Source organism: Tetrao urogallus (assembly GCF_951394365.1).
Source record: "Tetrao urogallus genome assembly, chromosome: 17".
In the NCBI taxonomy this organism is placed as follows: Eukaryota; Metazoa; Chordata; class Aves; order Galliformes; family Phasianidae; genus Tetrao; species Tetrao urogallus.
This window is the reverse complement of record NC_136830.1, coordinates 9,504,505-9,530,365: the sequence shown is the minus strand read 5'-3', so window position 1 is coordinate 9,530,365 and position 25,861 is coordinate 9,504,505. Positions and strand designations below refer to the sequence as shown.

Here is a 25,861-nt window from a genome sequence, read left to right as displayed (position 1 = left end):
TATCAGAAATGCTCCGCAGTTCCCTAAAACAGTTCATTATCTGGGTTGTTTTCCTTGCCAGGAGAGAAGAAACAGACTAATAACTTCAACTCAACACAAAGAATATTAACCAGAATGGAAGTACCTTCACTGCAGTCTTGCCAGGACAACGGGGCAGACATTCCTACTCTCATGAAAAGCGCCAAATGATCTTTGAAGACGTGGTTTTAAGACCTCATTTTTATATTCTATCTGAAAAATAGCAGCTCTCCCAGCATCATCCCTGACATTTTGCTGGGGAACTTGATCTGTCTGAACTCCGAGTACCACAGATTCAGGCAACAACATCATTGTTTCCTAATCATCTTATTTGTCCTTGAAAACCTCTGATTAGGCCCTCCTTCTCTTCTGGATGAGAAACCAAACTCAAGGTCATTCCAGCACAGCTAGTAATACAAATATATATATATATATATATATATATATATATATATGTATATCAGAAAGACCAGAAGAGTAGTTATTTCTATGTGTTTTAAGTACATGAACACAAAACAAAGTTGGAATAGAATTATCAAACAAGCCTCTGCAAACAATTCAGAGCTCCATTTACAACAGAGAGCCTCTCACATATTATCCTCTCTCCATCAAGTACACTACTGAAACCACGATGGAAGAGAAGACCACCAGATTTCAGGCCTTCAGAGGGGAAAGGACTGGGATAAGGGCTCACACTGCATTCTGTGATATAGGTGGCCAGGTCCTGCTCCAGGAGGGATCGCTGGGTCTCAGAGGCTTTCAGTTCCACCTCCTTTTGGCTAAGTACAGCCTCCACCTCTGACACTCTCCGGTGCAACCGCGTCATTTCCTGCTCCATCTGCAATAAATATCAAGAGGTTATAAAGGGGGGCTTCAAAAGCTTCGTTAACTGCTACTTTCAGAGCTCTGTTTGAGAAGAATTTGCCTCCAAGAGACTTCTATGCTATATTGCTCCAAAAGGTGTTTAAATTCCGATACCATTGTCTCTGCTCCAGGAATGCACAGTTCTTCTTAAGGACAAGTAGTAAGTCTAAGTCACCCCATTCATTCAAGCTGATTGTTCATATTCAGTCATTCTTCGAACACCAGTTAGCAAAGAAGCCACAATCATTTTTCACCTGACTTGCAGAGAAGGTTCACTTTAACCTTATCCCAAATCCATGCTGGATCAGGAGATGGTTTCCCCCCATCTCCTTGTCAGGAACAAATGGTCAAATCCAGAACAGAGCAAGGAGAAAAGTAATCGAATTCTCATAAAAGTCTCAATCAAGCAGTGAGCTTTAAAAGACTCCACCAGGTTCCCTTTATTGGAGCACAGCAACTGTTACAAGATGTTCACCATAACCAGTGACACGACAGTAGTTATGTAAGCAGAAGCTGATGAGCTAGGAACAGAGAACCTCAGAACAGTGCTGCTGTAATTGTGCATATGACGAAGACAAGGCAAGGCCTGCAGGAAGAAGCAGTCGTCTATGTCACGCTGAGAAAAGGACTGTTTAAAATCCAGAGCCGCCTCTTGTTATGATAAAAGTATCTACAGCAGCAGCATGGCCTAAATTCATCTCCCTTTGTATTGGACAGGAAGCCACCTCACTGAAGGAAAAGCACTTTGCCCACCACGAATCTGGATGATCAGCAGCATCTGACAGATCCCTGGACACACAGTGGTTGCAGATTCCTTGAGCAATGGAGACGGCCAACTGCATAAATAAATACCTTGTGACACTTGTCCTGGGCGTCTTGGAGTTCTTTACTCTTGAGAAGGAGTTTCTTTTCCATGGAGCTGACCTTTGCTGGAGAATCCACACTTGAAAGCACGGATCTAAAAGAGCAAAGCCAAAAAGCACATGAAATATAGACAACAGGTACAGAAACCTGTGCTTACACAGCCTTGGTGAAGTCACTGGGCACTTACACCACACTTACAAGAGAAGAAAACACAGAAGAAGCAACCACAGGCTTACAGCTGTCATTTTAATTCAAACATACCATTAAACTTGATGACACTATATCCAAGCTAAATCATCCATGTACTTCTGGCTCGTTATTTTCCATCAGTGCTAAACAATAAACCTGAGCAATGCTTTTGCCTAACTCTTGTACAGATTCGTAGGTGCAACCAAAACAAAACATAAAGTCAATGTAACTATTTGGAAAGAATAACACGCAGAGTATTGCTTTTCTATTGAACATTATTGTTAAACACAGTTTAAAACTATAATCAAACTACTAGAGCCCTAAAAACATCAATATGTCATAATCTGCACCATGAGAATTTCTTCCCTTAATTACCCTCTGAGAAACAAAATTGAACTAAAACTTTCTCAACATAATCCATATTATCCCCAGAGTTCCACTTTGCAGCACTTCCCTCACCCCCATGAGACACAATTTAACTCTACTATTCCAAACAATCTGGCATCAGAAAACTGGGGAAAAAAAAATACTGGTTAGTCTAAAACCATTCTAGAAGACAAAAGGAAGCCAGTCAATGTCCGGGAGCATATTTGCTGTGCTTTGCAGCCTGTATGTAATTTTCAAAGCAAAAATTAAGTGCATGCATCAAAACATAATTAAAAAATGTTATACTGCCTTGCATAAAATGATTCAAACTCGATATTTAAGCAGTTAACAGCGTAATCTGTGTTAACTGATAGATGAAAACACACCAGTACAATGAAGGTGCTGATGAAAGATCACACAGTCTGCCTGCATTGCTTCCTGCTTCTCCTGGCCACAGCTTGGTATGCAGCCAGTTATCCCTATGGAGAAGAATACGCTTTGAGCAGCTCTCTGCATATAGCCATACACCCACACACAGCAGCAGTCTCTTCTTAACACCGAGCAAAGTTTGATTCCATCACCACCATTTTCTGAGAAAAAGCTACTCCTAAATCCAAACATGTATGCAGGATAGTCACAAAAAAAAAAACACCCCACAGATCTTTTTGAAAATGGTGCAGCAAAACGTACATGTCAAAATAGGTCTTCAAAACCACCCCCTTAACACTCATTAGGAAATACAGTCTGAATATTAGCAAGTAAGTACAGCAAAATGCACCAATTCTATCTGCTAATATTACTCCTTTTTTTTTTTCTTTCCCAGAAATGTAGTGTGGAAAACTCAGAAGACAAATTCTGCATGTCAACAATACAGATACAGTCAGACTTAATGAAAAGCAAATGTAAAATGAACGCTTTCTTAAAGTGAATGCTTTAGTCCTGCTGCAGTCAACAGATCCATCAGATTATTGTATTTAAAAAAAATCAATTTATAAAGCCTGGCTATACTCCTACAGAGAAAAAGCAACCATCTGAGAAAGATGCATATGAAATCCCCTAACAGCTGGGTGTACAAACAAGGCTAAAAATGAGTAGTTGAGAAAAGCTGTCTAAAAATACAAATTAAAACTCGCATTATCTAAAAAAGACACTAAGGAATGTGCTTAAAAATGTAAATAAAATCTATGTAAATAGCTGCAAATGTGTACTAAGCCTGGAAATCTTTTGATAATTAGAAGTTAGTTTATAGGCCGGAGCTGAAATGACTAAAGCAAATTTTGTTTCGCCACCACCTTTGGATTTTTATTCTTTTCAAACTTGAGATATTACCTAACAAATCTCTACTAAGTTCTCAAGGAACTGATTTTACATGCTGCTTCTATTTCGCCTCCTGAAAGGGGACCATTTTATTTGTTATTTTTGCTTGTTTATTTGTTAGTAAAAGAATGAGAGCGTAATACTACGGACACCATTTTGCATTTCAGAAATCACTCCTAACAAGTCACCTTACAGCATCTTTGTGCACTGCACCCCAGGAAGCAACAGGGCAGATTCAGGCAAGATCCAGAGCTTGGACACATTTTCCAGTCAGGAGTGACAGAGTGGGACAGAACAAGGGAGACTCACACTGACAACAGTTTGAATTTCATTCGGTAACTCTAGGGGGAGCTGCTCCTCAGGGCTGGTGTCAGTTTAGAAAGGAAAGAGATGGATACAGACTAGAACTACAATTTCTCTTTCTCATCCCTGTCCAAACAGAGTAAGAAAATCCCTTAAAAATACCTGTCCTTGTGACATGATGATTTTCATGGAAACAAGTGCATCTTATCCCCAGACAAAGCTGGTTTCAGCCTGCACTGGACGCATGGCTTTTAAGAGGTATCCTCTCCCAGGAATGCTTTCCTTTGTATAATCTATTTGGAACAACTTCATGAACATCCATACAACCTTAAAAGTATCAGAAAAGGAGCAGAGAGAGGAAATCAAGAGAAATGGAACAGTGACTAATCTAATAAGCCTTGTCATGGTGATATAAGCTCTCAACACAGCATGACAAGGTGGAAAATGCCCACCTTGCTGGTGCACTTATGTTTTTGCTCACTCAGCATCAACTCAGAAACAAAACACGAAGTTCAACATCAAAAAAACAGGTTGCAAAGCTGTCATCTAGGATGGTGCCACCTCAGAGTATTTCATTTACTTAATTGCTACATCTGGAGCTCTCCTTTTAGTACAACAGAGCAGATTCTGCTGCTTCCTCTGAAGTGTGAAAAAGAGATTGACAAAAGGGAACCAGCATACATCAACAAGAAAACTCCAACTGAAAACGGGGGGAAAAAACCAAAACCCCTCAAAGTCTATAGTACTAAGTGCTGATAGCACCAGCTGTGCCAACTTACTTTCAAAGGAAGCACTACCCACATGTCTAAGAAAAAAACCAAACAAGTTAACTTACAGCTAGATACAGATTATTGAGTGATTTCACAGCCAGATCAGCAACAGCCTCAACCAGCAGCACCATCAGAAATGGTGCTAGTTGTATAAAAGCTCCTTCACTCTCAACATGGCTGAGAAGAAAAAAGAATCAGCATGGGAGAAACTAGAGGATCATTCTGCAGCGTGGAACTCATATTTCAACCTCTCTTGCACACCGTACTTCTCACCTTCCTTTGTCCCTTTACGCCACTCTCACACTCCCAGCTCACCTGTGCTTCTTCCTTCTCTAACAACTGACACCATCTGTCCTAATCCTGCCCCCAGCACGGCACGCCTGGAACTCATCCCCCGTCCCTCATGCTCTATTCTTTTTAGCATGATACTCATCTGTACTTTCCGCCCCCTCGTAAATGCTTGCTCAGGCCTAAAAAAAACAACCAAAAACAAACAGTGATACCATCAATCTGTGAATAGAGCTAGCTGAAGCAAGGCATATTTTTGGTATGTTCATCCTCTGTTTCCTCTTTATCTTTGGTGAAATTGCTCACCAGAACCCTAGAAACTGTGGGGCAAAAGCAGTGTTCTCTTCTCTTGGAGGAAGGGCTCCATTTTAACTCTCAGTATTTGGTAATGACAATCACCAGTCAACATCACATTTTAAATAAAAAATTTTTAAAATCACTTTTCTACAGAAGGGAACTGTAGATCATCCAGCACAGCCTTACAGACCCTTACAAGAATTACTAGGATTCCACTTGTTCCATTCTGGAAGATGATTTAAAGAATAAAAGCCCTAATCAGCCACTGAGATTGGGTTATAGCCCCACCGTCAGCCTTGCCTGTGAACACCTCTGGGTTCTGATTTAGCAATTATTCTGCATTAACCTAATTTCTGTATCATAAAGAATTGAGCCCCTTCAGCTCTTTACTCCAAATCAAGAGAGAACAGAGTCAGGCAAAAATTTACATCATAAACTATTTACTTTACTGGGGTTTTTCATTGCATATTTGGTTAGCCCTGAATCTATAATGTGTTTAATCTTACGCCTTAGGGCTTCTGCTAGTCACCTGCAGGGGACAAGAGTAATTTTCTTTCACTGCTTGATGAGTTATTCTAGCATCTAAGGGTTTTTCTCACTTGTTCTGAGCACTGAAGATGAGCCATGCTCGGGGACAGGAAGTAAGGTGGGACTGGCTTTCAATGGAATTGAACTCTCAGTTGCCTGTTGTCTTGTCACAGCCACATGCTTGTGGCAAAACCAGCAGCCAGACTTGCTGTCAAATGAGCATTTTTCCTCCAGATCAAGAATGCAGGGGCCATGATAGGAGCAGTTAGTTGGTCCTTCTCTGCAGCCTGCTCCCCCTTCCTAGGAGACTTATTTAATAAACACTCTGTCAGTACAGGAACTTATGACATAAGCAATGCCCTTGATTTCTCCTGACTGCTTCTTACAACACATTACCTGCCATGCCTTCTGCTCTTCTGTTTGATCTCACATTATTCCCAAAATTCATGGTATGGGACAATGTAAACAGTATTTTAATTCAACAAACCACTCTAAACTACACACTGACAAGGTAATTTCTGGCAACAGGTCCAAGTGACTTAGGTGAACCCTTCAGACCCTGAGTGGTTACAAGACAGAAGAGAATAGGAAAAGAAAACTTTTTATCCTTCTTCTGTCCAATTTCTTTTAAATTAATTGAAATTCCCAACTCATGTTAGATGGCTTCTCACCATCCAACAAACTGGGTCCAGACTTTAACCCTAAACTTCGTGGCTTGACAGACCTCAAATTATAAGCAAGGAAAGTTTCAAGGTCCTTTTTAATGACACTCTGCAGTTGCCTGGCCTGACTGTGAGCAGCACTAGAGGCACTGGCTATCATGCTGCAGACACAGGAAAACAGATCTACATCGCTTAGCAACCATAAGGGATGGACTTCCCTAAGAAAGGTTTTAAGAAGAAAAACTCCGTGCTGATAAACTTGATGACTTTGGACTTTCAAGAGAAAGCAATCCAAGATTCACAACAGATAAGCCTGCGCTTCATTTACTGCTCTGTTCCCCATCTAGATATTGATATTCATAGTAGAATGGACAGAAACAGTACTTTATTTCCTCACTAAAGCACATTCTGTGCAATGTTTAATAAGAAAGAAGTTTACATCCCAATGTTGCAGTGATACTGAGAATAAACGAACCACTGCATTATTTTAATGCAGACATTATTAAGCCTCCATTCTCTTGGCTATATTTAAATTGCCTTCATAGAACAAAAGGCAAGTATTTATTTACTCTTAAAAATATCAGAGTGCATGTAACAAGACTTTAAAAAACAACAGAAAGAACAGAAACCACTAGGATCTGCTATATACAAGTCATTTTGGTGAAAATTAGGTACGTGATGCCTTTCTACTCCAGCTGAGGAAAGTCCAGGCCACAAGAAAAAAATTCTACTTCAGTCATAAAGAACGCATTAACATCTACATTCTTTTGCTGTAGCCCTTCTCAGCTATTGCCAAAATCCAAACAGTGCTTCAATATACACCTTCGGTACTCGGTCCCCTAAGAAAGTGCATCAGTGCAACATCTGCATTACTATTAAGCCTCCAGCCACCAGCACAGTTGTATCACTGCTCATTAGACTTTACCTCAAGCTGCTGCCCATTTAGTCCTGGACCCTCTGTCATAGATGCATTTTTACCATGTGTGTCCACTGTTGAACCTCTTCTAACTGTTACATGAATGGCCATCTAGCTTTGACAGATAGACTACAGAGCCATTCAGGCAGAAAAGATAACAGTGAAAGTTATGTCACTTATAAATCAAGATAGGTTTTAACCCCAGGTTTCCACAGATACAACTTTCCATTATTCTGATTCTGCTGACATTAGATCATTTCAACAAAACTGTAGTTTCCTGGTTGTTATGTGCTCTCCTCTTCTTCCTCTTCTGTCATAAAAGCAAGTGCACTGAGGAAGACAGTCAAAGCCTTCCTTTTTATTACTGGCATAACCATCATATAACCTTGATTCACGGTGTGGGCAAGATCAAAGATGTCAACAGTGTCACCAGATCTGGTTGCACGCTTCCCGCAGAGGAACTTTCATAATCAATAGACAGAAAAATGAAAACTTGATTAAGACAGATTGACAATTAAGCCCCTTCTGGGAACTAACTAGCAGCAACAAACGGTGGTTGATATGAAAACACAGCACAGTGCTTCAGTGCATTGAGTCAGTATCCCAGCTAAAGCCATTGCGTTCCTGAAGGCCTCCTGATACTGAGGTAAGGACTTCTCAACTTAACATTCTGCACTAGTACTTTTTCCAATAGCTCTATCATCAGGAATTAACCACCTAACACAGCAAATGGTTAATATCGTACTATTTACATTCTTCTTTTTCCTGACTCCATTCCCTCTGAAATCACATTTCCTTACAACTGAAAAGCCTTTTTTCTAGATCTTCACCTTTCTCCACAAAGACATACCGTGCATACTTCACCTGAACCTCCAGTCTCCTAGCACACAACACAGCAATGTCCAGCCTTCACATTTAACTCAACCCAGCAGCACAGTCAGCTGCCGTCAAGCTCCTTCCCTCGGTCCCCAACCTAGCACTGCATATTCCCAGATCAGTGCAGCTCCATTTCTGTGGATCACCAATTCAGCCTAACTCATCCCCAGCACTGTAGTGTTCACTCTCTAGCCCATTAAAATGCCCTCCCCGCTTTTCCATCTCTGAACTCCTTAGAATTTTCCTTCTTTCTGTGGTCTGCAGTACCAAAAATGCAATCACCTACTGCTCGCTGGTTAACAGCAGTAACTAATTCGAAGTATCTGAACAACAATTTTAATTACAACTGGTTTAGAATCGATCCTCTGATCCCCTTCTCTCTCACCCCAAAAATCACAGAACGTTAGGACATGCACCAGCCTCAGCAGCAACAGATAAAGCCAGAATCTGGCAGCTTCCCTAACACACAGTGCAGGCCAGTTAAAACAGCTTTTTTCCCCACACGTACATCATTCTTCACTGTAACAAACCTTCATGTTTTTTTCAGTGGTCAGATCCACCTAGGCAATAATTTGTACTTACTCTGATCTGAGGGTCCCCAATGCCTTGATGAATGAGAACCCTACAAAAGGCAAATCTTCACCCGAGAAACCTGCCGGGTTCAACTGCCGTGTAGAGGATAAAACCCCCGAATTCTTCTCTGGTTCATCAAAATTTGAGGTGTCATCATCAGACTTGAGAGTAGGAACGAAGGGGGGAGGAGCTGGTGAAAAAAGAAGGGATAAAAGACAAAATTCAGCTACAGTTCACTCTGCAACAGTCCCACTCATTCAGTGCTTGCAATGGCACTGCAGCTCCTGCTTTTAATCTTGCTAACACAAGCAGACTGAGCTGCTGCTCTCAAATCGTATTACAGCAACAAGAGATTAACCCTTCAGCTACCAACATGGCTACCACTCTGCAGGCAGAGTATCTGCCACACTGATTAAAAGGAGTTATAGGTAGGAGATTTTTCTTTTTTGTGTGTGTGGATTTTTTTTTGTTTTCTGACCAGACACACAATGAATCAAATCAAAGCACGAGGTTAATAAAATCATTACCATAATACAGCTAAAGGTAATTCAATTCCGATTCATCTAGAAAATGTCTCCGACCTATCCAGTTAGTGAAGCCACTACGTGAGAATGCAGCCTGATTCTTTGCTAGTTAGCTAAGGGATAATATATCTAGCCTTAATATTACCAAAAATCTGCCCAGCATGGGCTTCTAATCAATAGATAACTGGTCTTTCTCCCGGAAGGTTTTAATAAATTACAGCTACTGAAAGCTAACTGGTCTTCAGGACGAGAAGAAATACCAGCAAGATTTCATTTATCCAGAAGAGCTTGCTAAAGATCTGGAACTCTTGTTGGGACACCACTGCAGTCTGGCTCTGATACAATCAGCTCTGAAGAGAGGTATATATAGAAGGCATTACAGTCTATTTTTTACTATAATTTCTAAATTGGTACCACTTCAGTTGCTAAGCAGTTGTTTAATTTCAGCTGATTTTTCTAATGTTTACTTCAGTTTAATTAACCAACAGAATAAAAGCACGAGTTATTCTCAATGATGTGCAGCACCCCAGCTACCTGCTGGCATGGCTATGTGTGTGAAGGGAATGAATGCAAAATCCTGCTGTGCAATTCCTACCTCCCTAAAGCACATTTTCTACCTTTTCTTTTCCCCCCCTTCATCACTTGGATCCTCACTCACAGCAAATTTACTAATCTCTTTTTTCCTCTATGAAGGAGACAGCTCTTCAGTCCGTAACTAGAACACAGCCCATTGTCACAAGCTGATGGAAGTGTAGTGTGCTAAAACCGTTACCATGGAGCCAGTATAGATCTCCTGTAGCTGAGGGGCTGATGAGAATTGAAGAACCAGGAACAAACATTACAACCCCTGCAGTGCAGGCTCCCTGCTCCTCACTCTCTGCATGCTCGAGTTTAACCCTACCTGCCTGCATTCGTGACAGATGCTGATGCTTATCTGACTGACACAGGCAGAATGAGTCACGGCTGGAGCTTGCTAGCTCCCTCTAGGTTGCCAAGCCTTTCACAGCCTGCTTTTTAACTCTTAATTCTCTAGACAAACCCATGCTTAAACTACCCACCAGAACAGCATCGATAGCCAAAAACGTCCCTGTAAAGCATCAAATCACAGCTGCACACGCATGCTTTGTTAGCAGCTCTCCGAGGAGCCATTCTGACACTGCTGCCAAGCAGGGACGAGGAAAGAAATTCCACGGAGCAGATAGAATGCTGCTCACGTACAGCAGTTCCAAGTACATTGGAATGAGACAAATGGGAAAATACACAAATTAAAATGGGTTAGTAATAAGCAATTTTACCTACTGGTTTCATACGTTAAAGTTTTCTGTCAATATTATGCTTTTATTATTAAGTTCTGCTGTTATAATGCATATTTAGATCCAATATAATACTGACATCTATACATTGTAAACATAATTTTGGAATACATACTTTTTATTAGGATCTGCACTTAAAAAAAATCCCTTACTGTCAAGATAGTGCCAAGCTATTCTTTATGTGTTCTTAAAAGATTAAAAACATGTAAGCAACAGAATGCTGTTCGTCAGTATTTCATCTTCAATGCAAAGATAACCCCCAAATTACTGGTAACTCATAGCAGAGGAAGATAATTGCAGAAAATCAGTATTTCAGTTTAGCAGCTCTGCTTAAAGAACTTTGTGCATCCTCTTAAAGGAAGGGGCTGCTGTGAAGTTTTTTATGTTGTCTTTGGAGACAGATAAAGTTGATGAGGCAAAGTAGCAGAGCAAACAGCAAACTATTCACTTCGCTTGGGGAAGTCTAGGATCTTTCTTAAAGAGGTAACAAAAACCAACACGGCCACCTTTGTCTGACATTGTATCACCCCTATTGTGTGTTCCTCAGAATCTGACAGTTAATTTCAGCTTTTAAAGAGAGATCTAGGGTCTTACTTCTCACTGGAAGTAAGCTAAGGAGCTCTATAGAGTCATCTTTAGACATAACCATTAAAAAAAATCTTTTACTCCTAACAAGAATTTCTAGCCAAACTACTTCATAGAGAAAAATACACTTCAGAAATGCATATGATCAGCATGCACATAAAATGGTAAAACACGCTAAGTGGAAATAAAGGCTGCAAAAATGAAAAACTGAATGCAAGACAAACCAAATCTTTGGGGCTGGCAGGAAATGAGTTTGAAGAGCAAAGTGTTTTACAGTATGGTTTCTTCAAACGTTCGAAAGATGTGAATAAAGAAATTGTGAAAGCTGTTTGAAAAATACTGAAAATACTTTTGCTCTCTGTTTTGTATTTACTAAACAAAATAAAGTATAAAAAGTACATTAAATCGTCCTGAACCATCACCAGTGAGTGAACATGAGAATCAACTTTTTCAGTACACTGAAGGGAAAAAAAAAAAAAAACAAAAAAACCACATACACACATAGGAGTAAGAGGGAATATCTTGAGGGAAAGAAGAACAGCTAGATCCATTCTGTTTATTTGGTAGCTTCTTCATGGGCCATTATGCCTAAGATTGAAAGGTCCTTTGCATGATGTCCAAAATCCCTACAGAACCATTTACTTCAGACCTGTAAAAACAAGCTAATATAGATGAGCAGTTTGGTTCTCAAACGAGGATCGTGGTGACAAAATCTCCAGCCAATCTCTAATAATAATAACAATTGTTATTTCTTACTTAAAATCAAAGGACTGCTAATTATCATATTGTTGGAACAAGATGAAGATTAGTGAATGCAAATGCATAGATGTGCTTATCAGTTCCTTCTTTAAAAGAATCTTTCAGAGGAGGTCAAGATAAGCCTCCAAGAGCTAACTGCAGAAATCATGTCATCACTGCTGACAAGGTGAAAGATTTGCACTTCTTTCAGGCTCACTCAAAAGGAAGGCAAAACTATTAGTCAAAAAGGCAGCAGAACTGATGCTTCTAGTCTTACAGACTGTATAAAGACCTCTTCCTGCTTCTGATATATTACAAATGAATATATATGTTCTGTTTACCATTTAAAGTATCTTGCAAGGAACTGCATGTTTTAAAAAAAGCCAATTGCTTGCCTAGATACCTCCCCACTTGTGGAAGGATGTAACCCTCTTCCATCTGTTCCAAAGCATGACTTTTCGAGGAAAAGAGGGTGTTGTGGGTTGCTAAGTTAAACCCCACACATGATGCAGTACTTCAACCAGCTTATCATGAAGATGAGATAAAATGTCCCTTATGAAAACAAAGATTCTTTCCATTGTTTGTTTTATTTGGGGGATGGATGTGTGCGTTTCTCCCTTCTGATGGGTGCATTTAGGACTAGTTCAAGGAACACTGCCTCGATCGTGTCTCCCCTTCCTTTCAAAATATTTTCATGCAAATTCAGAAAAGAGATAGTGCAGTTCCCAGGGGACAGTGGAAGATGAAAAAGGAAATTTATAGGAAGTAAGAACACTTCTGAAGAATAAAAATGTGTCTTTTCTTGACATACAAGGTGATCTATATATACTTACTGGGGAGAAGCATCTGCAGAGCCTTTTCAAGTAGGTTAGGTGTTACTCTCACGTTTTAAGAGGCATATTTCAGTAGAGTGTTATTGAATAAAAATAGAAAACAGCAGGTCTGACTGATATAATTTAAGGATATTATGTCTAAGACCATCTGAACAATGGAATTGTATTAGTTCTAACCCATCTATACATGTCTTAGCATCTTTTCTGTTCTCTCAAGGCAATGATCCAACACATATGTTTCTGCTAATAAGTCATCTTCCAGCTGACATGAAAGTGATCTCCATTTAGAGAGACAAGTCAACACATTTTTCTGACAGCAAACATCCAAGTGAGACATCAAAACATTTAACTGTTAACATACTGAATGGCAATTTGGGGTTTATAAGGATGAGCCTCAAATTACGAGCAAAGAGATCTGAGTTCCTGCCTGTTTCATAACAGCCTAAAATCACCCTTCAACACTTCCTGAGGTTTTCCAGTTTGCTCAAGATTTTTGTTCTTTTCCTCTCGTCTCTTTGGTTTCCTCATGGAAGATTAAACACGCTTTTCCTATTTCAAGATCTCCTCGACTGCAGTCCAAGAGTCTTTATGCTACACATACGTGCATCACGTAGATTATGGCAGATCTTTCTGACCATCTATCAGGTAACCTTTATAAGACAGATGTTTTGTTTCCAGTCGAACAGTTGATGCTATTTCTGGATTTCAGACAAGAAATGTGATTAACAAAATTCTCAGATCTGCAGCCTTGTTGCCAATAAGCCAGACATGTCGCTCTCTAAGTTCCACCTGATTCTAGATCCTTATCAAATACTCAGACAGTCCAGTCAGCAACATTCCAGTTAAAATCCTGATCTGTTAGCTGAAACACGGCTGGAAACGTTCGCTCTCGGCAAATAAAAATCCAAAATATTTTCAGAAAGCTCTATCAAATAAATCAAAAGAAGCTACTCAAAGATTTCTTAAAATATATTTTAGAAGTTGTTAAATAGGGAAATCAGCAAAAACAGAAAGCAAGATCCATGGACATGTTTCAGTAAAACACTCTAAGGAAGAAAGGAATTTCCTGCTGAGACAGATTCAAAGTTCACCTTTGGTTAATGGCTGGATTATTCTGTTTCTGTACCTTAAGAGCTGCTTCTGTAGGCCTGTGCTGCTTGATTCCAAGGAAGACTGGAGCTTTTCTAAAAGGCAACTGGTTTTTTTTGGGAAGGAGTCTACTGAAAAGTCAAATGTTTCAGAGGTTACCCTATCAACAAAATGTAACACTGAAAAACTACTTGAAATGACACTTTCATAACCTAAAGTGATGCATTAAAAATGGTTATTCTGGAGTGCCCAGTGATAATTTGAACACTTGCAAGGCATGGGTACCAATTTTTCCCTACCTTTTCCAGTCCAAAATATAAATAACATCACTGCTTTTATAGACTAGAAAGAAATCACTTTGCCAACACAGAATTTATTTAATACTGACTTGATGGAGATAAATTCATACACCGTGGCCCCAAAATCTCACACTGTTAACCTAAGGAAATGAGATTCCTTGGTTTAAATCAAAACCCCGTGGCCTCTTCCAACACTTGCTGGCTTCCTAGCTTCCTCAGGTTGCCACTGCTCCAGTTAAACACCACTGTCGCAGGGGGCTGAAGATAAGAAAGAAACCTTCAGCTCTTAGACAGCTCAGGAAGAGCCTATCAAGGCTTTTGAATAGAACGATAGTGACACCATCCTGAATAGACCAGCAGATAGAGAACCATGCAGAGAGCAAAGCAATAGGCAATACACTGCGTCTGCTACTAAAAGCAAAAAGACTGCTGTGTTTTGTGCTAGTTACAGAGAGGTTTTGTGATGTACAAGACGTAACAGCTAAGTCAGGGGTCAAAACTGCATGAATCTTCACTGTAGGTAGGTCTGGATATTACAGGGAATGATGCAATCCACAGGTCAGCTGCAGACCAAAAAAAGGATGTTTTTAAATCCCAAATGCCTACTTCAAACTTTATAATGACGGCAGAAGTGTTCCATCAGAATCACTGTTATCACATGAAATGGCAAAACACTCTCAAATTAACTTGTGCAGTTGTGGCAACGCTGGGCAGGCAATTGCCAAGGAAACAACAGAACTTTTCCTAAATACTGGTTTTTTCCAGATATAAGATATGATAAAAATACAATACAAAAATTTCAGAAATGGGTACTGGTAGCTTAGACTGGATTCTGGGTAGAGTGCAGAGCAAGCTGAAGCCTGGGAAATACATGCTGAAATTATAAGAAAGATTTCTCATTTGAGGTTCAGTGGCTCTCAAAGGGCAGAACCAATGGCATTTAACAGAGCAGCAGTTTCACAAGTTCAAAATGAGTGAATCAACAGAAAAGCAGGTAAACATACTGTGGAACTGACAGCTGAAGTGCTGAGATAGTCATCAAAAAGCAGAAGCGTTGGCTTAGCAATTCATGAAAATTAGAGCACAATCATTGCTCTTAATACAGGGGAGCATATTTGATTAAGAATACAAAGCAGACAAGTTCTTTGCACAGATAATCTTACAGAGCAAGTAACTTAAAATAGCACCCAACACCAGTTGGGCACTCATAGATCATCGACAGGAAGCAAAATGCTTGCTTTTACAATGGTGCTGGTGCCTCAGTACTTCCAAATACTAAATTCCATTATTCCCCCAGTGTTGCAAACAATTCTCTGCTTAGAAAATTATCTGCTTCAGTGATTTTAATCCATTCCTACTGGTAGGAGTAGATTTGTGACAAAATATGTAGCCATATATTAGTCACATTAACTTAGAGGAAAAAACCACCAATGTTCCCTATGACCTCTGACATTTTATCACTTACAGAAGGTTAAAAAAAAAAATCTAAAAGTTGGATAGCAGGTAATGAAAGAAAGAAAGATAAAGGTGCAATAAAAATATACCAGAGTGCCAAAATGGAGCAAACTGAGGTGGAAAAGGCCTGAAGAACACACATGCATTTTAATCTGAGGAAAGACATGTAAAGGCCATTGTGATTTTCCAGTCTAGTGCTCGCAGTAATACAGCAATTGCATCAGAAATTCATACAGAAACATATGAAACCTCACCTTACCATACAATTTTCACCTAAGAGATGTTAACATATCCTGTCTAAAAACCAGAACAAATTGTTTTGTTAAAAACACCTGCTCCTGAACACAGTCCTGTTTCATTACTAACAATGACTCAGATCAAACACACTTAAATACTGACATTGTACAGATTTTCACATTACCCAGAAATCAGGAACTGTTTATGAATGCAATGTTATTTTACTTACAGTTACGGATATTATTCCAGTCAATTTTAGAAAAGAACGGATGGCAGCAGAGTCCCTCATAACCCAGCCTTTCCTTTTGCCCACAAAGCAAGCTCTGGATCAGATCAAGAAATTCACTGCTAACTTTCACATCCTCTGGGAACTTCAGGTATCTCTGGGTTAGAAAGAAAAGAATTTCTGCTTAGGAGGAAAACAGTAAGAGTCTTAAGTTTCAATGTACTGAGATGCATCAGGCAATAAACACACAAAGAGGGGGAAAAAACAAAACACCGTGGATATTTTCCAAATAGACTTTGATATAAATTTATTATGGTACAGGAAAAAGACAGGAATGACCATATCAGACCAGACAAAAAGACCAGTTCACCATCCTAAACAAGGGAGAACGGTCTTAAACTGAGACAGGGGAGGTTTAGGTTGGATATTAGGAGGAAGTTTTTCACACAGAGGGTGGTGAGGCACTGGCACAGGTTGCCCAAGGAGGCTGTGGATGCCCCATCCTTGCAGGCATTCAAGGCCAGGCTGGATGTGGCTCTGGGCAGCCTGGGCTGCTGGTTGGCGACCTGCACACAGCAGGAGGTTGGAACTGATGAGCACTGTGAGCCTTTTGAACCCAGGCCATTCTATGATCTTATGATCTAGAAGAGTAAAGCAAGACAGATCCACAGAAAATCCTCTCAAACTCCCAGGAATTTATGGCTTAGGATTTTCTGAACCACAGATGATGTCCTGGTATTTGCCAAATCCCAGTGCGTTCTTCTATGAATTTGTTTAATCACTCCTTGCACCCATATAAACGTTTAATAGCTGCCAACAATCATGCTGGGGAGAACTTTGCCACGTCCCACATGAAGTGCCCTTTTTGGTTTGCTCTGTAGTTGCAGCTGATTACTTTCATCTAACACCCCTAACTTCCATACCAGAAGAGAGAACTGTTTCTTTTTGCTTTCTCCCAGCTGCACGATTGTTTTTTCTTTCCTACAAACTCCTACCACTTTATATTATTTTTCTTTTTCAGTTTCTAAGAATTAAACTAATGTTCCTATAGATTATAACATCAAAATACTTAAACCCACCACTGTTTAAAGTTGGGATACCTATCCTTTCACACGCATGGGGTTTACATGTATTTAACTTTACTTGACATATTAATTATGCATACACTCTATATCTTCAAGTCCTCAGTTCCTCATAGCTGGCCCTTACTTTACCAACCAGAAGCATTTAGTATCACCAGGAAACTTTATCAAATCACCTTTTCAATCCTTCTTCTAGATTATTTTGGAGATGCTACTGTTACAATTGCCAAAAATGGACCAAAAAAAAAAATTTAATGAATGTATTGCAGAAGCTTATTTTTTTGACAGCTATTATAAAAAAAGTCACTTCATATTTACAATATGAGGATGTATATATAAGATTTTTAGCGTTTCATTTCAAGTATACATACTTTATATGAACATGACAAAGTAAGAGACATTACCTTCTTTTTTCAATTGTAAAAACATTTAGTTTTTAGTTACAGCCTTTTTACCCAGCAACATAAAAGCAATGATCTCTACCTGGAAATTCATGATGTTATTAAAAGTTTTTGCTGAAGTTCCTTCAGTGAATGGAGATCTTCCATAAATCATTTCATACGCAATGACTCCTAAGGACCACCAGTCACACTCTGGACCGTAAGAAGCTTTGCCATCCCCATTCAATCCTGTTAACATTTCTGGTGCCATGTAATCAGGTGTGCCAACAGGCAGCTTGGCATTTACCTGGAATAGAAGCAAATACGCTCCAAGTGAATTTACAGCACTTCTGTTCATTGATCATGGTAATAAAACTCCCTGAGACAAGAGACACGGTTTCAGTTCTGCAAGTAAAGTTTAAGTAATTGTAACCAAGACTGATAAGCAAAACACTGAAGTTAGTGTAACAAGGAATTATTAGATATAAAAAAGGAGTACAAATATTAGAGCTGTCACTGAAAGCCACGTACAGCTGATGTTAAAAGAGCAGCACTGTAGAAAGAACAGTGCTACAGAAAAGTGACGTGTTGAGCAGCATGCACACCTGAGCACTCTGTTATTAATGGGAACATCATAGTTGAAGGTTGAAAAAAAAAAGAACCTGTCACATTTAAACATTAATGTTCCCTGGCCTTGTTCCATTCTGTGTCATCCCTGCCTCTTTGCCTTGTGTTCAGGATCAGCTAATGTTCAAATTTCATCAATGTTTGGAAAAGGTAATTCAGAAATGAGAACTGCAATAATTTTTTTTTCACCGAGTGGCAGAAAAGAGTAAAACAGCAGGGATACTAACAGAAACCTGAAGAAGACTGAAAAGGTAAGTAACACAAAGGAAAAAACCATACAGGAAAATGCAATGCAGAGAGCACTGACAAAGAATGAGGAAAACAAAGTATAAAGAGTCACAATACTGACAAAATGTTATGAGACATGAAAAATCATGAAACAAGTGAGGGATCTGATATATAACTTCATATGCTCACTTAAATCTATTTTAATTGAAATTATCACTTGAAATTGCATGCAGTTTCCTGAATTTAAAATCATCTTATAAATACAAGCTCAACTTCTTCACAGCTATGAATATAGAGCTTTTTTGTGAGCAAAGCTGGATTTCAGAATGCTGGAATGTGACTCATTTTAATCAAGAGCTCCTCTGTCTTCAAAACTATGCCACCTTAGTTACAGCAAACATAATTTTCAGTCCAATTACAAACAATTATAAGTTCACATCCTTCTTTAAACATAATATTCAATACCTGTGAGTATCTCTAGAAGGATGATTTGGTATTGCAGTGCAGCACCATTGGACAGCAGACTTGCTTTTACCCTTCTTATGTATTAAAACTCAAATAAGCGAATATTCATCTACTGAGAGCTGCAAAAGATACTCAAGCTTATGCTTGAAAAGCCTGTCATAACTGGAAAGATGTCACCACAGCCAGATTCCATACTGGACAGGAAAGAAGAAGGCATAATCAGGCAACACAAATGAAGTTAGTTTTCTCTTTTTGACTGTAATGTCCATACAAGTCATAGACAAAACTTGAATGATTACCGTTTTGTTTACTGTCATTTTGGCAGCTGACCCAAAGTCTACCAGTTTAATGTGCCCTGTCCGGTCGATAAGAACATTCTCTGGTTTGATATCTCTGCAAGCAAGAAGAAAGCAATCAGTGCCTTTCTGTGTCTTTCCCCAGTGTCACAGGTGGACAAGAGCAACTCCATTTTCAGCTACCCTTGAGCATACACTCAGCTGCATAAAACCTTAACAGTGCATTACTATTGGAGTCTGATTTCCCACTGCTGTTCTGCTTCCAATTAAATATGAAATTGGTCAAATTCCCTTCATCATCACAAGATGCCTTCATCTCATAACTGTTTATAAATATCTAAACTGCGGGAGCCAAGTTCATGGAGGTGGACTCTTTAAGGTGGCAAGCAACAATAAAAGGAGCAACGGGCAGAAACTGGAGCACTGGAAGTTTCACAGTAACATAAGGAAGTCAGAGTGACTCAGCTTACTCCGTGCACCTTTCAAATCCAGGCAGCCACCTTACACTAGAAAGCCACAATATATATGATCTAAATGCAACCATTACAGCTGCTTGGAACATGAAATACTGAATGACACATCCCAAGTCTCGGGAGTGATGGAATAAATCTTCCTTTAAAAAAAGGACATCTACAAAACAGGAAATGTACAATTCTACCCGTCAACAAATGGGATAAATCAACAGTACGAATTAGTTGTAGCCTTTATGCTTTGATATAATTCTTAGAAAGTTTTGCAGTATTTAACTATTCCAAAATATTATACCACCCTTTTCAACAAGCAGGTACAGCAACTTTAACAATTCCATTACTTTCTTGTACTGCTTGGTACCAAAAAAAAAAAATAAGTCTTTGCTCTGGAAAATATTTTTCTATTCCAGAACACTTGCTCTGGAATGATACTGATTAAACACTACATGTAATGCAAAGCAGTTATTACCTACCGGTGTACATAACCCATCTGGTGGACACTGTGAATGGCTAGAACCAGCTCTGCAAGATAAAACTGCACCATGCTCTCATCTAGTTGGTCCTCATACCGGTTTAAGAGTGACAGCAAGTCCCCTCCAGGCTGGTACTCCATAACCTTCATAGAATTTTAGAGGAAGAGATATAGTTTATATATACCAAAGGTATTCCATTCTACTCTCCCATGTCACACTGGATACACGTCAAAGAGTAGCATGGAACACTGGAAAATTTGCAGAACATAGGCACAGTTCAGACACCACACTGTACTTAAGTGTAACAACGTTAACAGTGTTGAATAGAGAAGAAAAAGACCAGCATTACCAAGTAAAGATTCTTCTTGTCTTGAAATGCATATTGTAACTGTGGAATCCATGGACTGGTACTCTGAGATAATATACTGCGTTCTTCCTCAAAAAATGACACCTACAAAAAAAGGAAATGTTCAGTTATATGCTGGTGAGAATGGGCTGGAATACATTAGAATTCTCTGGTTTTAGAAAGATGCAAGCCTGTGCCAAAGACATTATATAAAAAAAATTGCTTAGAAACCATTAAATGCCATTTCCTTGTAACGCGTGCTTTTAAAAAAGTAATATTACTCCTCTGTGCTTTCAGTTCCCTCCCACCTTCTGTTGTCCAGTTTGTTGGCCACTGAATAGTCCCTGAAGAAAAGGTCAGCTCTCCTTTCAAACTGGTGAAGTATCTACCAGATTGAAGTGCAATCGTGGATTGGCCCTAATAAAATAAAACTAATCTCAAACAAGAAGAAAAGTTGCTAGGACAATTATAGGGTAGCACCTCACAGCTGATCATTGAATGGCGTGGGTTGGAAGGGGCCCCAAGGATCGCCAAGCTCCAACCCCTGCCACAGGCAGGGCAGCCAACCTCCACACCTAATACCAGACCAGGCTGCCCAGGGCCCCATCCAACCTGGCCCTGAACACCTCGATGCCCCATCCACAACCTCTCTGGGCAGCTGTTCCAGCACCTCACTGCTCTCTTGGTAAAGAACTTCTTCCTGATATCCAACCTAAATCTTCCCTCAAACAACTTAAAACCATTTCCCCTTGACTTGCCATTATCTACCCTTGTAAACAGTTGAATTTAGTAATAAACTCATTGTAAATATTAAAATACAATTTTTTCTTGAAATCCTGTTATCACAACTATTCCTTTATTGAGACATAGTGCTGGACAAGAAGAAATTACAGAAATACTGATAGTTCATTTAGATTATTGTTCCCTACTTTCACTGAGTGTCATATTGTGAGTAACAACACAGTTTGCTCTTCTTGCCAACCTGTGCCATAGCAAGAGTAGTTATAGTTTATTTCCATTTCTGACAGCCACAAAGAATGCTGGAAACTAGAGAATCTCAGGAGCAACTTCACCGCAGCCATATATTGGGAACAGCTAATTTAGATATTGCTGTAAGACTCATGAGGCCTTTCACAGGCCATCTCTTATCAGTGGAAGATTAACTTCCATTTCTCAACAAACTGTGGTAACAGCCTTCACTATCATTACCTTGCTGGGTTGTTTTTTTGCTGTTGTTTGTTTGGGGTTTTTTGTTTCAGTTTTCAAGTTACATGTCTCTCAAGATAGTGAGAGGCTCTCTGTAGGATATCAGTCACCATAGTTTGCCATCACATCCACTCTTGACATTCTATGTTGCTCTTTAAAATGAAATAAGGACTTAATGAACAGATTACCTGAAAATTTAAGCCATATTGAGTTGTTCATCAAGCTGATCGAAATAGACTCCATTTTTTTCATGTATTGTTTCTAGCCTTACAATTTAGATGATAAGCTCTTTGAGACAAGAACTGTTTTCCTGTTTTGCATGGCACCTCTCCCAGTAGATTCATGGTCTGAGACAATGGCTTTTAGACACAGCAAAACTACACACAGTTACACTACTTCATTGAAATACAAGATTATTCTTCCTATCCCATACTTACATTAAATGAAATTTGTAAATTTATAAAAGATTTATTTTTAAGAATAGTAGCAGTGAGAAAAAGAAAATGCCCATCAAACTGCAGTTTATGGTTCCCCTGCCATTAGAAAAAAAAAATACATACGTGCTCCTGGGCCAACAAAGACTCCTTGCTCATCACCTTCATAGCATACACATCACCAGTAACTTTCTCCCTTACTACTTTTACATCTGCAAAGTGACCACAGCCAACCACGCTCTTAACGTCAAAATCCTTCACGCTGGGTTGGAGTTCCCTTAATTCAGCTATAGTCTCTGCATCTATAAAAATAAGACATTTATTTTTAGGTTAGCTAACTGGCACTTCATAATGAACACAACATCCGCTATGGGGAATAAAACAAAACAACAACAATTAAAAAAAAAACCAGAATATTTTCATTCCAGGCTCTGAAGAATTGTTAAATCATTCTAGAATATGCCTCTTAAAAAAAACAGTATATATAACACTAAAAAAAGACAGTATTAATACATAGTTAAAAGTGAAATATGGTACATACAAAAGAAACAGGAAATGCTAAGACAGTTCCCATAGCAACCATAATTCTGTCCCATTCATCACACCATAGGCTGATAGCCTCTTTTGTTTCTAATTTCTTTCCAGCTATCCCTTGCCAATACGAAGCACATTCACTAAATATCAGGGCTTGAGGCAGTCAAGTTCTGCAAGTCCAGAGGCAGGGTTCAGTCCTCTGCCTGTGGGAGGCACTAGTCCATTGTCTAACAAACAACCACAGGCGTTTCTTTCAGAGGTTACTTTAGGTTTCCCATTGAGGAGTCTCAACCACTATGCACTGTGACAGATAACTGCTGTCTGTAGAGCATTCTAAAAATTCTTCGTGCTCTATCAGACAATTATTTTCAACTCAAAACTGCTGGTTGGAACTTTACAAAGAGCATGATAGATCACTGTTTACCCAGTTTTTTGTGTTTCTTAACAGAAAGGTTGATGAAGTTTTTTTGTTTATTTTAAGTATTTGAGCACTTTTTCAATATTTAGCCCTCATTCATCCATCAGAATTATTTCTGAAGTACAGGATTGCTACTTTAAAAAGTTACACAGTGCAAAATATGGATAAAACGTGGAATTGAAACTATTACTTCACACTGAAAGAACCAAGTATGAGCAAAATTATTCCTATGTATTTTTTTCCTCATCTGTCCTGCTTTCAACATCATTCTATTGCATGTACTTGGAACATTATACAGCATTAACAAAAAATGCTTCTTCAACTAGAAACATAATACAGCATAGGAAAGGTGAACATTAGAGTCACAGAATCATTACAGCTGGAAAAGACCACTAAGATCATCTAAACCAACTGCCAATGTCATCCCCACCACACCCAATAACCACATCTCTCAATGCTAAACTTCCACAGTTCTTGAACACCTCCAGGGGTGGTGACTCCACCACTCCCTGGGCAGCCTGTGCCAGTGCGGCACCACTCTTTCTCAGAAGAAATTTTTCCTAATATCCATCCTGAGTTGCAGCACTTCAAAAGCCACTTGCAATCCGCCTTTCTCGACCTAAATAAAGTTTAGTAAGCTGCCAAGGTTCCCTTTGCAATATTGAGTCGGCCCACAAAAAGCAAGAAGCAAGTCCTACATTACAATCATCAACAAATTTAAGCAACTATAACATAATTTAAATATTCAGGTTCTTAATGACTATCTTTTAAAACAACACCTAAAAACTACTCCAAGCAGCACTTACACTTCTTGACAAAGTTGCCAACGTGTTTGATTTTCATTAAAGCAGGGTTTCTACATTCTTCAAAAAGAGCGAATAAAGAATCGAGGATGCCTTCCCGGGAGAGAGGAGACATCTGCTGTTGAGTCACAAAGAGTGGCTTCCCCTGGAATAAAAAAGAAGCAACAGCAGATGGAGTCTCAGACAACAATGAAAAGCCCCAAATCAATAACATATGTATAGAACAGATTCTATATTATTCATTTAAAAATCACTCTTTCAGAGATGAGACAAATAACAGTGCAGAAGCACGAGGTAAACATATCAACTGAGGACTTCTAAACGTAATGGCTGTTACAGGTACTTTACCTTTAGACAAAGCAATCTTCTAAAGGTTGTTAAAGCTCAGATCACAGCTTTCTTGGATCTATCTACAACCACTGATGGCTCTGATCCGACTGCTTGTCCTTGACACCTCACCATATGTTTTATTCATGGTACAAAAGCAATCAGCATCAATATTAGTTCCAGAAGGAGAAGCTGTTGCACCTCAAAGGATCAAACAGCAGCTGGTTGTGGAAATTCGCCTCGTGACAAACTCTCAGCTGTACCTCCCGTGGAAAGGATGTGGATCAGAAGACACAGAATGCAATATTCCATCTTTATGTGGGAAAATCCACTCATATTAAAACATTACCAGATGCACAACTCAACTTCGTGCAAATGAACTTTAACAGCTGATCTCCTTCCTTTACCCCTTCCTCTAAAAAAAAAAAAACATAACCCACAGGTGTGCTTTGAGATCCACACAAACGAGAGCGGGGCTGTGGTACACCCGAGATGGACACAGACAAACCTGAGGTGAGCAGAGCCAACTGCAGACAGATGTTTGTGGTTATTTTTTTACCTGAAAGAGCAGATTGAGGCGAGAGGCACGGCTGGCAATGGGCTCCATAGGACCCGTGTCAGCCGTGGTGCGCGCACTGTGCTTGAACTTCAGCATCCCGGCAGCCTATCTCGTATAAAAGGGCACCTGAAAAAAGGAGAGGCATTTGAGCGAGGAGTAAAAGAATAAAGAAGGTGAGAGGAGAACCTAAGCTGCAGGTACATTTCCATAGAAACAAAGGTTATTACAACTGGACAGCCGAGAGCGTTCAGAACATCGAAACAATCGTGTTTCCTGAGAACGGCGGTAGGTGGAGAACAGAACACTCCCGGCAGAGCCCGAGCACCGCCGTTCGCGTGTCACGGAACCGCCGCCCGCGCTCCCGCCTCGCGTCCCCTCAGCACCGGCAGCGCGAGCCCCAACTTTACCGCCATCCAGGTTTGAACGCGGCCGGGGCGTATCCTCGTGACCATCACTTCCGCCGGCGCGCGCCCCGCTCCCTCTCCTCGACCAATCGGGAGGCGCGGCCCGGCGGAAGTGCGGTGCTGAGGGGACGCGGCCTCCGCAGGGGCGCAGCCGCGCGTCACCCGCGAGCAGAGCGGGTAACGGCTGTGAGCGGCGGCCCGCCCTGCCTGCCACAGAGCGACACTGGGCAGGATCGCGGGGCTCCTGAGAGCCCAGCGAAGCGATGAAATGGAGAGCCCTCAGCACTCGGGCAGCGCCCTACACACCTAGCGTGTGTGCAGCCTGTCCTGTAGCTTATTTATTTATTTTCTTTTCCCAGGCCGTTGCAGACATGACTCATTCTGTAGTAGCTGGGGCTGCAGCCGGTTCAGCTGTAGGCTGGACGTCATAGCTGGCAGCTGCAAACTGCCTGCTAGGACTGCCAGAGGGGAAATAAAAACGTTTTCAGCAGCTTTACATTTTCAGGTTTAAAAATGTTCGTTTGACCTTTCCGTCCTTTTTGTGACGTGTGGCCATTTTATTCATGTGTAGGATAACGAGCTTTCAAATGGAGCGGCGCCAGCACGGCCTCGTCTTCAAAGCAGCGACGTGCCATCCATCAGAATGCTGAGTTGGAATGCAGCATGACTTTGTTTAGCA

The 25,861-nt window shown here is 40.1% G+C and overlaps 1 protein-coding gene across 1 annotated transcript in view; it reads right to left on the bottom strand.

Annotated features, from left to right (window-relative positions):
- CIT (citron rho-interacting serine/threonine kinase) overlaps positions 1 to 24,874 on the bottom strand; it is a gene marked incomplete at both ends in the record, with an annotated part of 67,291 nt that extends 42,417 nt beyond the window's left edge. Inside the window, 11 exons of the mRNA XM_079543692.1 lie at positions 713 to 856; positions 1,735 to 1,840; positions 8,841 to 9,021; positions 16,134 to 16,287; positions 17,696 to 17,899; positions 19,212 to 19,305; positions 20,152 to 20,294; positions 20,501 to 20,602; positions 22,264 to 22,439; positions 23,896 to 24,037; positions 24,779 to 24,874. Of these exons, the coding sequence (XP_079399818.1) occupies positions 713 to 856; positions 1,735 to 1,840; positions 8,841 to 9,021; positions 16,134 to 16,287; positions 17,696 to 17,899; positions 19,212 to 19,305; positions 20,152 to 20,294; positions 20,501 to 20,602; positions 22,264 to 22,439; positions 23,896 to 24,037; positions 24,779 to 24,874 (1,542 nt within the window). The remainder of the gene's footprint in view (positions 1 to 712; positions 857 to 1,734; positions 1,841 to 8,840; positions 9,022 to 16,133; positions 16,288 to 17,695; positions 17,900 to 19,211; positions 19,306 to 20,151; positions 20,295 to 20,500; positions 20,603 to 22,263; positions 22,440 to 23,895; positions 24,038 to 24,778) is intronic.
- Positions 24,875 to 25,861: the final 987 nt, after the last annotated feature.